General features: G+C 48.1%; 1 protein-coding gene across 1 annotated transcript in view; it reads left to right on the top strand.

Annotated features, from left to right (window-relative positions):
- CAMKV (CaM kinase like vesicle associated) overlaps positions 1-17,621 on the top strand; it is a 296,840-nt gene that overhangs the window by 155,512 nt on the left and 123,707 nt on the right. The window contains exon 3 of the mRNA XM_078662250.1: positions 6,007-6,081. Coding sequence (XP_078518376.1) covers positions 6,007-6,081 — 75 coding nt within the window. The remainder of the gene's footprint in view (positions 1-6,006; positions 6,082-17,621) is intronic.

The raw sequence follows: 17,621 nt of genomic DNA on the forward strand, positions 1-17,621 counted from the left end.
CCGACCCCCCCCCCGCATATACGACACTGGTGCATGTCCCTCACCAATTGGGCACGAGCGGAAGGCACAATCTTATGACGGGAGGAGACAGCAGGGCTTAGGAAATTCCCCATTGCACATTACTGGGATGACATCCTCCAATCCTTCCAACAGGAGTGCTTAGAACAGGGGATCACCTGAGGGGACTCGCATCTGGCCTCCACGCGTTCACGCGGAACACTACGGACTGCGCTTGTACCCACTGCTCTCCCCACCAGCTCCCTTCTCCCCTCCCCCCTCCCCAACTGGGTAACGCTGGCTAAGACCCGCACCCCTGTGTCCCCTGCCATGCTGCGCATCATACAACACGCCCCAACTGCGTGCCGCCCACTCCGAGCTACCTACACAGTGTGATCTGCTATCGGCGACGAAACGTTAGTGTTCCGCCTCCACATGTGCACGTCAGCTCCTCACTTTATGACCTGGATGGGGCCGCCTCACAGGCTGCGCTCTGCGGGCAGCCCCTGGGTCCCCCTGTGACAGGCCCCCCCCAAACGGACGCGTCGACTCCATAATGCCCCTGATCCCCGATTATCAGACCTACACCCACACGGATGCTGCAACCCCACCCTTATTTTCCCCGAACATGCACATACACCCAGCCAAGAGTTGTTTCCCCTTTGTATATAGCCCCCCAGTTGAGGTTTAGATGCTTATTGAGGCAATGGTTCAGCTCCCTGACCAGACTTTAGTTAGTAAAGACATTGTACGTGCTACGCGACCACCTTCAGACACCATACCCTGATCAGCACGCCCGGCCCCCCTCCCCTTGTCCAGGGCTGACAATACACTACATCACCATAACACGGACAGGGGGACTGGCCGCCACACACGCTTACTGCCTGAGGATGGGTAGGTGGATCCAGATGGTATTTCACACCACCAGCTAGCTTGCTCGAACCACTGCTACTGAGTGACGCCACATTCATGGGACCGCTGAGTGCGACGGACATGGCTGTGGCGGTTCCCGCCAAACGCTACCGTCCTCACGAAATTCTCCCACAAGGTATAATTAGCTATATAGTCATTCATCCTTAACAAATCTGCGATATTGTATCGCACTGCACTTCCGCATTGATGCCCCGCACCCCCATGGGAGAAGATACTTACAGACATATTTACCGGTTATATACGCTCATGGGTGCGGGCTGTTATCCGGCTACTGACCGTGACGCCCCCACTATTGTTCTACAAAAAATAAAACCTCATAGACCTATTTGCTCATTGATATATGTAATTTGCTTAAATTTGACTTCTGCACACGATGCATATTACGCCGCCGGACCTCCGGGTTGTCGGCCGTACGGCTGTGTTCACCTGATACTGTTACATATGGTTATTGATTCACGCGGCTGGCCCCGAGGGGTTGTAAGCTGTAAGCTGTGTAAGATGCGTTTAGTACAATAAAGGTCTTTAAAAAAATAAAAATAAAAATAAAAAATAAATAAATAAAAATCAGTAGGTGTCAGCGCTGCATCCTCAGGAGAGTCTGCTACACCTCCTTTCTGACTCTTCTTGTCAGGTCGGTGGTTTAGGGCATACATTTATTACATGAAAAAAAATGAAATAAAATTCACTTACCTTGCTGCAGGCCCTTGCTCCAGTCCTGGTGTTCTTCTCCCCTCCAGCGTGGGTCCAGCCAACTCCCCTAACTGATCCTGGTGCTGCTCTCATGATGTTAACCAGCATGAGAGTAGCATCAGGATTGGATGGAGCAGGTTCTCTCAGGGATCCAGAGGGAACTGCAGGCCTGTGATTGTTCTCAACCCAGCTGTCCAAGACAACTGGGTTGAGAGGTTTAAAGTGTGCATGTCTGACTGGTCGTTGTGAGACAGCTGGCCAAGAGACAAATGCACTTTAAACTTAAAGTGCCCTGCGCATCACTCCTCTTTGCTGCTGCCACTCAGCAGCGACCCTGCCACGTCCTGACACTCAGCTAGGGACATAGGTTGGCTGAGTTAATGACAAATAAAATGGTAATAATGTTTATTACCATTTTATTTTTAATCTGGGGCCTTTTAATTAGTGGAGCGACGCTTCCCCACCTTAACGGAGGAGCCGCCCCTGAAAAAGACAGTAAAAAGGGAGATTGAAAAAGTATGATTACTTCGAAGTTTGGAGCAGGTTTCAGATTTTTAAGTGTTTTCCAAAATGATCCCAGGAAGGCTGGTGTAGATTTCCAACTGTACTCCAATAAACAAGTATACATACATAATTTTGAAGAAACAAATTCCATACATCTTTATTAAATATGTGGTATTCCCCCCCCCCCCCTTGTTATTGTGGATACATATTTAATCCTGCCTGTGAAGAACCAAATTAGGATGAGAAACCACCTGGAAGAAGCATGTGAGACTAATATCTACAAACTAATTAACTTGTGATTGTTTACATACATTTGCGGAGACCTACCCGGAAACACTCACACTCCACCCCTTAACTAACCCTGAAATGCAAATGTAGAATTTCTGCCTTACTGGAAGAATTTTAACATTCATATGTGCATCCTACAACATTAAATTCCCACCTAACCTAGTTAATTGTATTGGAATTTGGATCCTACCTTTGTAAAGTGTCTTTTCTCACACTTACAGTCAAGAGAAGTGCACAACAAATTGTGAATAGGGCCCAGATTGTAAAAAGAGAAGTAAAGAACATGGGTCATGCTTCATTGGAGGTCGTGTTGTCGCTCTTGACTCAGTGGAGGCCATCTTGAGAAAATTGAGCAATTCACTTTACATTAAGAAAGCATCAACATTACATAGCTAACCTCCTGTTCTTCTAGGCAAGGCATTTTTTTAGACTTATTAAACCTGGAATTCCGCAATCTCTGTATACAAACCCTATCTCTAATTTCTTTATAATCTGCAACTTCTACACATCCAGTCGCTGATTATAAAAAAAGTACGTCAGAACTTGGCTTTATTACAGTTGAGTTCTGATGTGACAATGCATGCTGTCAGAGCCAGAAGCAGCTGCGCTCCAGAGATTTCAGTGGTTTGTGGGAATGGTAATAGTGTGGCCATGTGTTATACGGAATAAAGTTCTCCCTGCTGTACATAATAAGGATATTAAAAACCATATCGGAGCTCCATAACCCCATAAAGGAGTTCGGCCTTCAGCCTCATTCTTCTATGTAGTCATGGAAGTCTAGCGTGACCAACAATATCCTTATAATGTGCGAAAGGGGGTATTTTATCCCATATAACATTACTGATACCCCTAATGTTAGAGAGTGAGGATGCATATGTAGCACAAAAGAGGGGTATTCTGGACTCATTATGTACTGTGAATTAAATTATTCAGGCTTGTGCTATGGTGAAATTTTACTACAAATTATTGAAGGGACTTGTATATATTGCCCCTATTAAAAGATCAAGGAACTCCCAACTGGGACTCGGGCCGAGTCATTGGTTATACATTTGTTTTTAAACCACAAATGAGCAACGATTAACAATTTCCAGGGCCACTGGAATTAAGCTTTTTTGTGGCAGCGGCATTATCTGCATAACTATAGAATTGTCGCATTTGCCACATAATTCATCAACTGCTGCATAATTTGTACATTTTAACCCAATTTTTTTTTTTAGCTCAAATGATGTAAAATGTATTAAAACACTAAGACCCAGGTTGCCATTTAGGGCCATATGTATCAAGGCCAAATGGGTTCGCAAACGCCGAAATTCGCAGAATTTCGGCGTTTCCGAACCCATTTTCGCAAAATGGTATGTATGAAAGTATTTGGGTGCAAAATAAGGAATCGCAAAATTTGCCATTCCTTATTTTGCGATTGCAGTTAAGGAATCGCAAATTTTGCGATTCCTTGATTGCAATGTATGATGCAAAAAAAAATTCAAAAATGCCCTTAAGGAATCGCAAATTACCACCAACTTGTAGTTGGTGGTAATTTGCGATTTCGTTTACAAATGCACTTTATGCAATTTGTAAAGGTGCCATGTGACGCTCATACATGCCCTTAGGGCATGTATGTGCGCCATATGCGCACACATGTCATTTTCAGGGGTGCAGCAGGGTGTTCTTGAGACACCCCTGCATCCTTGAAATTATTCTTAATTTGCGATTAGCAAATTGCCAATCGCAAATTGAGAATAAATTCACATTCATTCCTATGGGCATCCTGGCCCATAGAAATGAATGGGAAATTATTCCTTAATTGCGATTAGCAATTTGCTAATCGCAATTAAGGAATTTTAAGGAATCGCTAAAGAAATGCGATTTTCTACATACATACCATTTTGCGATTTCTAAATAGCGATTCCTTAATATTCGCAATTAAGAAATCGCAAAAGGGTATGTTGATACATATGGCCCTAAGTCAAAGACCCTTTGCAAATGTTGACTGCCCACCTTTTTATTACTTATTGCTGTATTTTGGTTTTAAAGTGCCATTAATGAGGTGAACCCCTTGCCCAGATAGGGTAGCGTGTATAAAAATGTCAAAATAATAAAGTATAACTACGTAGCGCAGAATTTACCTTTTTTTGTTGCGTAATTTAGTCAACCCAGCCACTTAATTTGGTCTTCCCCTGGCGTATAATTTGAGTAGCACTGAGAATTTCTGACAAATAAGAAATATTAGGGTCAAATGAAAAAGGTATGTAACATTTGCTATTTCTTCTTTGCTACCGCAGTATTTTATGATTTGGTATTGTATATATTCGGAACAAACATATTTAAAAAAGAAGGCAAGCGACAGATATAAACTACAAAATACACTCTTATAGCTTTCTTGTGCCGCTTTGTAAACAAACTGATCAGCAACAGGGCAGGATGCTCTGCCAAAGACCTACCAAAAGCACTGTGCATCTTTAATTTTAATTTAAAAAGAAAAGAGTACAGAAGAACTGCTTATGAGCAATGCTAATTTCATCTATTCAAATTACTTACCACAAGCTGTGCCAGCAGCATGCCAGACTGTGATGCATTTGTGTTTTGACGTGAGTAAAGTTTATTTCCAAGCCTATCAAAAGCTTTAATTTGTGGATCGATGTAAAACAGCTGCTAAAATATGGAAATTTGGTATGCGCTGGGATCACAATGCAACTTTAAAGAAAGTTCACATCTGTAATTGGTGTTTGAAGGTGTTGAAGCTTCTTCTAGAGTTAAGGTTTCTCTGTGCTATAAGTGTTAGCGGATGGCAAGATCCAAAGATTTCATTGGCTGCTGGGAGCTACAAGGGTGTAAGTGCATATGCGGGCACAGAAAGAAGACCATGAGCCTAGCATGCACCTCGCAGAAATGAAATGCCCATTGCAGCAATATTTACTTGAAGGGTTTTCTGAAACTCATCTCGGTTCAGCAAGGACAACACAAGAATTAAATCACTTGTCTCCTTCTGCATTAATACAATTCAGTCCCCCCTCTTCAAAATACACACACTTTTAACAATGGGCCTTATTTAGATCTCAGCGAATGGAATACTCTGTCACAAACACTATTGATATCCTGTCCGCCGTATTACGATCTCCATGGAATATAATGGGATCGTAACCGGCGGACGGGTCTCCGTCACATTTGTGATGGAGTATTCCCCTCCGCCAAGATCTAAATTAGGCCCAATGTCTTTTTTGACTACTCTGCCCTTAGTCAGGCAAAGTATTTTAAACGCTATTGAGGACTGACCACCCAAACACCACCGTAGCAATTGCTTGGAGGTCAGTTGGATGCCCAAGCTAAATCTGATTCCCCTCTGAGCAATTATCCAGAAAAATTAAAGTCCATTCTGGGCAATTATTCAGCAGTATAACCATGACTAATCTACTAATCACTTGATTAGATCAGCAAGCTGTGCTCTAAATCGGATTACCTGATTATCTGATTAAGAATATGTTGCAAACAGAGCCAGCCATGGAGATTTAAGATGCACGCAGATCTCAAATCAATCTCTATAGACGCCTTCTTGTGACTTGCGTATAACTCTGTTATGTCTGTGTTTCCATCCTTCAGGGTCCGGCATCCCAATGTTCTCCAGCTGATAGACGTCTACGAGACCCGCAAAGAGTACTTCATCTTCATGGAGCTGTGAGTTACTGAGAATACAGTTATTTATCGTAATATGATGAAGGAATAAGACCATAAATAGAAGAATGAGCCTGTGAAACGGCAAGATAATAAGCATCACAGTGCAGCAGCCAGCAATGAGTGAATGAGATGTGGCCAGTGAGTTACTGGCCAAGGTGAATGGCTACGTGAACAGGTGGGTGAAGGCATGATGATCCACTTAGCGTTGAGTTAGACAGCAAGTGATTGTAATGAGAAGTTAAGTGAATGATGTACGGTGACAGCTGGCAAGACTGAAAGCTCACAAGAGACAGTGAGTTTTTGAGAAAGTGAATGAGACAATGAAAGAGGGAGTCAACTAGAGAAAGTGAAAAATAATGACTACAAATGTGAGCGACTTTGAGCAATGGTGAGCAAGAGAAAGTAAACCAATAAGAAAGAGTAAATAATTTTTGAAGGATAGAGTGAGAATGCTAGTGGGCAAATGAGTGGGGAAAACAATAAATAGAGAGAAAATAAGAAGTAAGTGAGAGAAAGTATTCAAAAGAGGGTGCATTAGTGATTGAAAGCGAAGGCGTAGGTGAAGTGAATAAAAGACAAGTGAATTAAAAAGTATGTTAATGGAAGTGTGTGAAAGAACATGAGTTTGTGAGAAAATATACAAGTGAGTTCAAAAGCACGTGGGCAACAAAGTGAAAGAGTGAAAATATGAATGAGGTAAAATGAGAGAAAGCAAGTATAGGAGTGCAGTTTCAGTCATAATGTGACAAGAGCATTTGTGAACATGGATTTAAAAGATGTAAATATGACATTTTCACATCCTAACTCTCCAAAGCATCAACGAAAACATGTCCTCCAACATAGACTATGCAATAAAGTACAACATATTTTTGTGACATCCAAGTGAGCATGATTGATAAACTCTCCAAGAGCAAACTCTAGGGCCACTATTGTTAATGGCAGGTCGCATTTCTATTACCGTCTCCTTCTTTCTTGAGGTTGGATGATAAAGACGACGTCCCCCAGATGCTACACCACTACCCTCCAGATCAACTGAGAGGATATTGGGAAAATGCCAGGCAACAAAACTAAACTTTGCATGAAGAGATAAAAAGTAGAAAAAGGTGCATGTAGACTTAAAAAACTTCACCACTGGTCCCCCAACAGCTAAACAAAGGAAATGTGAAGAAAGTGGATTTTGGAACCTTGAGAGGCAATGAGGATCTAAAACAGGCAAACCTTGAGAGGCATCGCGGATCTAAAACACGCCTTTTACATAGTGATAGGAATCATTGTTTTCCATATGCCATGGAAGTGTTTTTCACCCGCCTTGTTGTAGAAAATCATTTATTTTGATGGCACTTCCTGTAGTGTAATTCCATCCTCTGGCCACTGGAGGTCTAAAGGTAATTATTAGATATTCTTCTTACTCCTGCTACCTTTGTCCTCTTTTCAAAAGAAATAGATGCAAAAAGTGAGGATGAGTGCTGAGAGTAACATATTATAGTGATAACTGCGTTGGAGGTGCGTATCTCAGTCCCGCAGAAGCCATGGTCAGGCTGAGAGGCTGCTACAGACATGTCTGATGTAAGCGGGGTACTTATGAGCCATATGGAGGCTATTGTAGGTGGGGTTTCTGGGAGCCACATGGCTCCTGCAATAAGCCACAATCATGGAAAATGCACAGCCTGAAGTGCAACTACAATAACCTTGAATATGAAAGAACAGAGCGTTAATATGAAGGAAGTGCTCAACTCCAAATATCATAAAAGCAATGAACTCTACCATCTGCCCTGGGGAAACATGCTGCTACAGCTGATAATATTGCCTCTTTCTGTTACATCAAAAAGGAATTGTCAACACACACACACTCGCACACTTTCTCTTGTGGTATTGACAGCAGCAGTGCTATCTTCCTTTCTAAAAAATAGACTGGCGTGCAAGGCAAAAGCAGTGTAAGCTTCCCATACAATGCTGGTAGCAGAGCTGAAAAATGTGAGATTATAGTCTATGCATTTAGATTCAAAGGAATAATGACAATAGCCTAGTCAAAGTAAAATTATTCTCAAAAATAGGATCACATTTCAGTCAAATTCATTGTGCTCCAAAGACTGAGAGTGGATTCATTCAAAGTAATGTAATTATATTTTAATAAAACTGAATGTTACATAATTTTTTTAATTCAAAAAAGGTTATTGAATATTTTATAATGAAATAGTAAGTGTCCTATTTTGAGGTTTTTAAACATGAAATAATATGTATTTACATTTTTAAATATTTTAAATAATTCAATTTAATTTAACATTTTCGTTGAGGTTTTATTTTAAGTCCCTACCTCCATTATTTTCAGTAGGAGAGGGTTTTAGTACCTGTGGCTGGCCATGTGTGGTACTGGACATGCTCCAGCTCTGAGTAATCTAACACTGTTTTGGGACCCTTTTTGGCTGAACCACTCCCTAACCCTACCCAAACCCCTCCTTACCCCTCGCTAAACCCCTCCCATTTAGTAATAAGTATACCTCTTTTTCCAACCACTGCCCTGTACCCTCCCACATTTTCTCCTAACTAGTAAACTTACATGTGTGAGGATCTCCTTATAGAAAAGATTAAAAAGGTAGAGATTTACACTCATAGGTTTGTAATAACATTTTGTAGTACTTGAGTAGAACTGTTGTAGTATTAATAAGTGTACTACAAAATGCATTTTAAGAATAGGCCACAGGTCTGGGTAAATCGTTTGATGTATATCTCTGTGAGAAGACCTCATGGTCATGTTTATGTTCATGTTAAAGTCAATAGACTGTGTCTTACATGCAGAGATAAAAGCAGCAGACCGCAATGCCTGTAAACCTTTTGAGTGAGAAAGGCTTCTAGTAATGAGAGTAGTCTACATTTAAAGGGTTAGTTACCACCTGCAGTATTTCTTCACTGTATGGGATTTTTATCAATGTTAAACTCTTCGCCACGGCGGAATGTGCTGAAAAAAAAGATGATTGCGTGGTTCGGATGGCCCCCGGCCGTCCTCCGCATCGAAGAGGCTAATTTGTAAGATCATCCATGAGGCACTTCAATTCATAAGTCCATTGTAAAGTTTGTAACTATTTATGATTTTGAATAATAGCATTTAGTTGCGGGTGCATTAAGGAACTTTTCTGTTTTAAAGAAAAGCCCTGCAGGACATTGATTTAGTGAGTGTTGAGGTTGTGCGCTAATGTGTTCTGTGTTCTAGCGCACTGCACCTCCCAGACTAAGAATGCTCCTCTTAGTTACCCTTCGAGACAAGTGTTAAAAGAGATGCTTGGTCCCTATTTTGAGTGCATGGGTTTACGGAGGCTTAGAACATCAGACACGATGCAGCTATTAATTTTCAACTGCCCAGGAACAACCTGAATTTGATCTCTCAGCTACAATAGGAAGGGGTTTTACATTGTGAACACTATGGCAAATGCAATAGGAAAGTGTTTTAAATTGTGAACTCGTTGCCAAACACCATAGGAAAGCACCTTACTTTGTGAACCCTCTGACAAATCCAAAAGGAAGGGGTTTTATATCGTGAGCTCTGATAAAAGCAGTGGCAAGGGGGAGTACATTGTGGACCCTCTGTCAAATACAACAGGAAGAAATGTTACATTGTGAACACAATGATAAACACCATAGGCAAGGGTTTTCCATTTTCAACAATGTGACAGATAAACTTGGAAATCATTTTATTTTACATTGAGAATTCTCTGGCAACTGCAATAGAAAGGGAATTTTTTACATTGGTCTCCCTCTACCCCATGCCACACTAAGGACTATATTTATCATGGGTTTGTGTCACCCTTGCCCTACACAAGGGGGCGCAAGGGCAATGTAAAACCTCGAATGTTATTTACCAAGCCACGCAAGGCCACCTTGCATGGCCCTGATTGGCTTGGTAAATGTGGAGTAACACAAGGCAGCACAGGTCAATGCCTTGCATTACTCTGCCCCAGGGAGGCATTACATGGGTGGAGGCTGTGTATTCCCACAAATTCAATCATGTATTTTGGCACATTCCCAGATTTACAATTAGTTGTAAACCTGGGAATACTTCAAAACGCTATGCCTCTCCAGGGGAGGCATACAGAGGAGATATATGCTTATTTCCCCTCTTTATTTCTTCTTTATATCTGTGCTGTATTCTGCAGCACACTTTGAAAGAGGAAATGCCTCTGACAATTGTTTTTGTGCAGGAAGGTGTCCCTTTCAACACAAAAACAATCCTTCCTACAATGCAGGCACCCTTGCATCATGGCACAAGGGTGTCTGCATTGTTTCTAGGCAGCAGTGTATGTGCCAGCACAGGCAGAGAGCAGAAATGTGTCATATAATGTTAAATACAGCGCATTTCTGCTCCCTCTTTTTCACACAGCAGAGCAAGGTGGTTTGCTGCGTTGCGTGTAAACTTGATAAATATGCCTCTAAATGTTTGGTGTCTACAGAGGGACACTTTATGTTCTTGTCAATGTATACTTTGGGTCTCCCTAAAATGTTTACTGAGTCTCGCTAGGCAGAGATCATATGGTCATGTTTATATTATGTTAAAGGTTATATGATTGATTATTGATTTTAAAGTGGGGTGGTAAAGGCAATAGGCCACCCATTTTACACTATGAATGACTTGACAAAGCATGCAGTCCAACATTTGCAGACAAAGAAAAGGATTATATGTTGCAATAAGCCCATATAGAGGCATTGCTGGTTTTAGGATTAGAGCCTGTTGGTGTGCAAAGTGTCATCATTTTTTGGACGAATTCCAATTTGGGTTTCGCCCAGCCCATGGCACTGAAACCGCGGTGCTCACGGCCATGGAGGAGCTTCGAATGCGCGCAGATAGGGGCCAAGCCGTGGCCCTGATTTTACTTGACTTATCTGCCGCATTCGATACTGACAATCACAGGATCCTGCTCGAGCGGCTGAGAGAGGCAGGGATCGACGGCACGGCCCTTATCTGGTTTCACTCTTACCTCAGTGACAGAAAACAGGCTGTTTCCCTTCCCCCTTTCCAATCGGTCTTCTCCCCGGTCCCTCATGGTGTCCCCCAGGGTTCCTCTATCAGTCCGATTCTTTTTAATGTTTACTTAAAACCTTTGGTCACGTTAATTAAGTCACATAACATGACCACAGTAAACTACGCGGACGATACCCAGCTCCTCCTCTCGTGGGAAGGCGAAGACTCCATCTCCCTGCCAGCCTTCCATGACTGTTTACGAGACACGGCAAGCTGGTTGCACCGGAACTCACTTCAGTTCAACTCCGCGAAAACCGAGGTGATGTACTGCCCTGCGAGTCGTATACCCCGCCCTCTGCCCGATGAGTTTTGGCCCCTGGAGAACTCCAACAACCCTCCACCAGTCACCACAGTTCGTAACCTGGGCGTCATGCTAAACCATCAACTGAGCATGGAAACTCAGGTCTCAAGAACAGTCGCCACTTGCTCTGGCCTTATGCGCTCACTGCGCAAAGTTTTGCCTCTACTCCCATCCTCCGCCAGAGCACTAGTAGTCAGGTGTACTATCCTTAGTCGCCTTGACTACTGCAATGCCCTGTTGCTCGAATCTCCTGCGACACTACTGGACAGACTCCAACGAGTCCAGTCGGCAGCAGCCAAATTGGCTCTCGGATGGACCAGGAGATCCTCGGCCACGGCCGCACTGGCCGAGTTGCATTGGCTGCCTTTGAGGCAACGTATTGCCTTCAAGGCCCTCTGCTTGGTCTTCAAAGCACTACATGGAATAGGACCCAGACCTCTTCAACGTCTGTTCACTTGGTATACCCCCACCAGAACACTTAGGTCCACAACTGCCTGCCTTGTGAGAGTGCCCAGATGTAAGAAGGCCAGTGTTAGACGGACCGGGAGGGTCGGCCGAGGATAAGGGAAGAGGTCTCCGGGGAGAGCCGTCTCCAGCGAATCGTACAGACAAGTAACTTCCCCCCCACAGACGGACACCACACAAGGATAAAGTTCAACGATACTTTATAGGGAATTCTTCAAGTACGGTAGAATGGTACAAGGAGGTCTGGACTCAGGGGTCCCCTCTATTCTGGTCTCTGTTTGGGAAGAGGGTAGCGGGACAGTCTTGTTACCAAAAAGATGGCAATAGCTCTCAATCCTCGAGCTTGGGGGTGTAGATGAACGGGCCGCGGCGGAGCCAGCAGGTCCCGAGATGGATGAAGGAAGACGACGGTCCGCGGCAGAGCCAGCAGGTCCCGATGAAGATGGTGGTTACAAACGGTCCGCGGCCACACCAGCAGGTCCCGACGACGATGAAGGATAGGGTAGTTCCAAAAGCCGCGGCAGCGCCAGCAGGCAAGACGAAGGTGCACAAGACAGAGCTACGGCAGCGCCAGTAGTCCGTCAAGGATGAGTTCTTCTTTGCGTCTCTCGACTCCAAGATACAACTCCCGTCCTGCTCTGGAGCTGCCCCAGTTATAGGGCTGGTGTGCTTTGATGTCCGGACCCTCGCACTTGGAGGTCGGGAGGTCCGGGATGAGGGGGCTCAGACACCCAGCAGGGGGGTGGAGCCAGCGCCCGGGGAGGCGATGGGCGAGCGGTACTTGGCGGGGGAGAGCCATCGACACCTCTTGCTCCCATTGACTGACCAAGTAGCCCGCTCACCTCCTGGGTGGATGTTGGTGCCGGAATGTCTGAGGCCTGGCCAGGCCCAGGGTTGAGGTCGATCGGGGGCCAGGCGGCCTCGTGGTGGAGTGTCCAAGATGGCGCCCAGGATGGGCGCGCAGGCCGGTAGTGGGTCGGCCTACGCGGTCAACAGGTTCGAGTGTAGGGGTCCCTGCGGGGACGGTGGACGTGCAATGGTGGTGTGTGGTACTTGCGTGGCTGGTTCGGGCCTGGTTGGGCCGGGGGAGAGCGGCCCTTCATGTGGCCTGTCCAACATGCGTCCCCCCCAGCTGAAGGCGGGGAGAGTTACCCATTCTCTTGGGGACTCTTCTCGTCGAGGCGGAAGAACCGGGACAGGCCATCTGCGTTGGCGTGATCTGGCCCAGGCCGATGTTCAACTGTGAAGTCCATCCCTTGTAGGGAGATGGACCAGCGTAGTAACTTCGGGTTTTCCCCCAGCATCTGCATCAGCCACTGCAGGGGTCGGTGGTCGGTCTGTACCCGAAAGGGTGTGCCAAAAAGGTAGGGCCGGAGCTTCTTGAGGGCCCATACCACCGCGAAGGCCTCCCTCTCTATGGTGCTCCAGCGTTGTTCCCGTGGTAGGAGTCGCCGGCTGATGAAGGCCACCGGCTGATCACGGCCTTCGGTGTTCACTTGAGACAGGACTGCCCCAATGCCATGGTCGGAGGCATCCGTCTGGACGATGAACTCCCGGCTGTAGTCGGGGGCCTGGAGCACAGGGGCGGAGCACATGGCGGCTTTCAATTGTTCAAATGCAGCTTGACACTCTGGGGTCCAGTTGACTTTCTGGGGCTGATTTTTTGACGTGAGCTCTGTGAGGGGCCTCACGATAGTACCATAGTCTTTCACGAACCTTCGGTAATAGCCCGTGAGGCCCAGGAAGGCTCGTACCTCGGTCTGGGTAATGGGGGGCTGCCAGGACTGGATGGCGGCAATTTTTAGCTGCAGAGGGGCCACCAGGCCGCTTCCCACCTGGTGCCCGAGGTAGGTTACAGACCCTTGCCCAATTTGACATTTGCTGGCCTTGATCGTGAGGCCAGCTTGCTGAAGGGCGTGCAGCACTGCTCGGAGGTGGTGGAGGTGCTCGGACCACTGGTTGCTGTATACAGCGATGTCGTCTAGGTAGGCGGCGCTGAATCCTTCGAGCCCCGCCAGGACCTGATTGACGAGCCGTTGGAATGTTGCTGGGGCATTCTTCATGCCGAAGGGCATGACTGTGAAATGGTAATGGCCATCGGGAGTGGAAAAGGCAGAACGTTCTTGTGCCCGGGGTGTGAGGCCGATTTGCCAGTAGCCCGCCGTCAGGTCGAAGATACTGAGGTAGCGGGCAGCTCCCATGCGGTCGATTAGTTCATCTGCCCGGGGGATGGGATGTGCGTCTGTCCTGGTGACCGCATTCAAGCCCCGGTAGTCGACGCAGAACCGGAGTTCTGGTGTGGTGCCGGGGGCAGCTGCTTTGGGGACCAGTACTACAGGGCTGGCCCAGGGGCTGTCTGAGGGCTCGATGACCCCGAGCGTGAGCATTTTGGCTACTTCCTCCTGGATGCAGGCCCGTACCCGATCTGGCACGCGGTAGGCCCGGTGGCGGATAGGGGGGCTGTCCCCCGTGTCCACATCGTGCGTACACCAGGAAGTGACACCTGGGGTGAGGGAGAACAGGCTGGCGAATTGTGACAGGAGAACTTGGCACTCCTGGTGTTGCTCTCGGGTGAGGGCCTCTGAGAGTCGGACCCCATCTACGGAACCGTCTTTCTCCCGCGTTCGTAGGAGGTCCGGGAGGGGCTCGGAGTCCTCTTCAGCCCCATTGTCTGTGGCCATCAGGAGGCTGAGTTCTGTCCGTACAAAGTGCGGTTTCAGTCTGTTAGCGTGGAGGACCCGGAGGGGGTTCCGGGTAGATTCTAAGTCGATGAGATAGGTAGCCGGACCCTTGCGCTCGACCACTTTGAAGGGCCCTGTCCACTTGTCTTGTAGGGCGCAGGGTTCGGTGGGGGACATCACCCATACCTGTTGCCCAGGTTCAAATTCGATGGAGGAGGCATTCCGGTCATACCACCTTTTCATGTCCTCTTGACTGGCCTCTAGGTTGGCTTTTGCTAGTTCTCGGAATCGCCGGGTCTGGTTGCGGAGGGTTAGGAGGTAGCGGAAAACATCTGGTGGGTTCTTTAGAGGGGGCATCTCCCAGCCTTCCTTAACTAGGCTGAGCGGCCCGCGCACGGGGTGTCCATATAGCAGTTCAAATGGGCTGAAGCCCAGGGACTTCTGGGGAACCTCTCGATATGCGAAGAGGAGGCACGGCAGCAGCACATCCCACTGGCGACGGAGGGGCTCTTCCAACCCCCCGATCATCCCTTTGAGCGTGCGGTTGAACCGCTCAACGAGTCCGTTTCCTTGAGGGTGATAGGGGGTCGTGAACCGGTAGGTAACCCCGCACTGTTGCCAGAGAGATTTCATATATTTCGAAATAAAGTTCGTGCCTCTGTCACTGACGACCTCCCGGGGGAAGCCCACCCGGGAGAAGATCCCCATCAGAGCCCGGCCGACTACCGGGGCTGTCACAGTCCGCAGGGGAACAGCCTCCGGGTAGCGGGTGGCGTGGTCCACTAGCACCAGGATGAATCGATGGCCTTGTTTTGTGCGTGGGTCCAGGGGCCCTACGATATCGATTCCGACCCTCTCGAACGGGGTGGTGACCACGGGAAAAGGTTGCAGGGGGGCTTTCAGTTTGCGGCCGCTCTTCCCACTGGCTTGGCACGTGGGGCAAGATCGGCAATGCTGGTGTACATTGTCCCTCATTTTGGGCCAGAAGAAGTGGGTCACTAGGCGGCTATAGGTTTTGTCTTGACCCAAGTGTCCTGCCAGGGGGACATCGTGGGCCAGGTTTAGCAGAAAGTCTCTAAAACGGAGGGGTACCACTAGGACTCGGCTGGCCCCCAGCTCCGCGATTCTTTGCTCACTGTACAGCAGATCATTGTCCCAGTAGACCCAGTGAGTTCCGGAGGTATCCCCTGCGTTTTGGGCTAGCGCTTGCTGGCGGAGTCCCTCGAGGGAGGGACAGGTCTTTTGTTCTTGGCGAAATTGTTCTTGCGTGGGCCCCCCCTCTTGAGGCCACTGGTCGAGGTTAGCGAGGTCTGGAGGTTGAGCTGGTTCGGGGGGGACGTCACGGTCGGTGGTTTCGGCGGGGGCGACCGGAGGCGGTGGCGCCGGCCATTCGAGTTCCTCTGGGCAGGTGTTGGCACGGGCGGTCATGGACCGGGTGGTGACGCACGCCCAGTCCGGGACGCCCAGCATCCCCAGGTGCTCTTTTCGTTCGACTGCTGCCCATGGAGAGCTTTCCAGGTCATTACCCAGGAGGCAGTCTACGGGGGCATCATCTCGGACCGTCACCTTCAACATGCCGGAGACCCCTCCCCATTCGAAGGGGACGCAGGCCATCCGACACAGACTTTCTGAGTTATCGGCTGAACGTACAGGGCAGAGAATGTTTGGTAAGTATTGTTCGGGGGTCACCAGGTGACAGCGGACGGCTGTTACACTGGCCCCAGTGTCACGAAGGGCTTCAGCCCGGCGTCCATTGATGCCCACCCATTGGCTGTACTTCTGGGTATTAGCGGGTAGGGGGACCCGCGGGACCATGTCTCTCCCCCCTAGGCAGGCGAGAGCCATGGCGGCTGGCTCCCATTCTTGGTGTTCCTGTTCATATTCTTCTTGTTCCTCTGAGATCTGTTCCTCCCCCAGAGCAGCAGCGGCTACTTGGCGGGGTCTTGGGCTCTGGTACTGGGGGCAGTTTGGGTCGTTTGCATAGTGTCCGACTCGTTGGCATCGATGGCAGGTAACATTGGCTCGATGTCCCGGTCGCGCTGGGGTGCTGCCCCGGTTGGCCGGGGGGGTGGGGCTGGTAGTGGGGGTGACCGGAGCGTTGCTTCTTCCGCGTCCTTGGCCTCCACCCCCTCGGGGACGGTGCTGACCATTGTTTTTCCGGTTCTGTTCGGAGGACCCATTTCGACTCACTCTGGTGATCTCCCACCGGTCTGCTTCGGCTGCGAGCTGCCGGGGATCCGTTAACTTGCTGTCGAGGAGGTGCTGGCGAAGTTCAATGAAGCAATTGTTCGACAGATGCTCCCATACCATAAGATTGAACAGTTGTTCGTAGGTTGTGACCTTGCTTCCTTTGATCCAGCCCTCGAAGGCTCGGCTAAAGTAATTGACATAGTCCACCCAAGTTGTACCTGGGATGCGGGTGCAGTCTCGGAACCTCTGACGGTACATCTCGGGTGTGAGGCCATAGCGGGTGAGGAGTGCAGCTTTCATATGGTCATAGGAGGTCATCTGGTGGTCCGGGAGTTGCAGCAGGGCGTCGCGGCCCTCATTGAGGAATCTCCCCCACAGACCGGCCCCCCAATCGCTTCTATCGATCCGGTGTGCAGTCATAGCGATTTCATAGGCCTTAAACCATTGCTGGATGTCGTCCTCTCGGAAGTATTCTCGAACGACATCCTTGGGGATGTGTACCTTCTTCTCTGTTGCCCCTGGAGTGTGGGGTTGCTCGGGCACCCCTGCTTCTTTATTCTGTTTGCGTAGGTCGATTTCAGCTAATTTCCGCTCATGTTCATATGCCAGTTTCTTTTCCTCGAGCTCCCTTTGTCTCTGTTTCTCCTCTCTTTCTTCTCGGAGACGCAGGTGCTCTAAGTTGATTTTCTGTTCGGCCAACTTTAGTTCAACGTCCATTTTGAGCCGGGCCATTTCCAGCTCGTGTAGTCGGGTTCTTTCTCGTTCCTGGATCTCGTCTGGCGAGAGACCCGTTCTTCGTTCTTCAGGGGCCATGGGGGTTTGTGCTGCGATGTCTTGATCGGGGGTTCCGGCAGCCCCGGTTTCTGCCCAAGATTCCAGGGCCTGCTTAAAG

This window comes from Lissotriton helveticus, chromosome 9, assembly GCF_964261635.1.
Source record: "Lissotriton helveticus chromosome 9, aLisHel1.1, whole genome shotgun sequence".
In the NCBI taxonomy this organism is placed as follows: domain Eukaryota; kingdom Metazoa; phylum Chordata; class Amphibia; order Caudata; family Salamandridae; genus Lissotriton; species Lissotriton helveticus.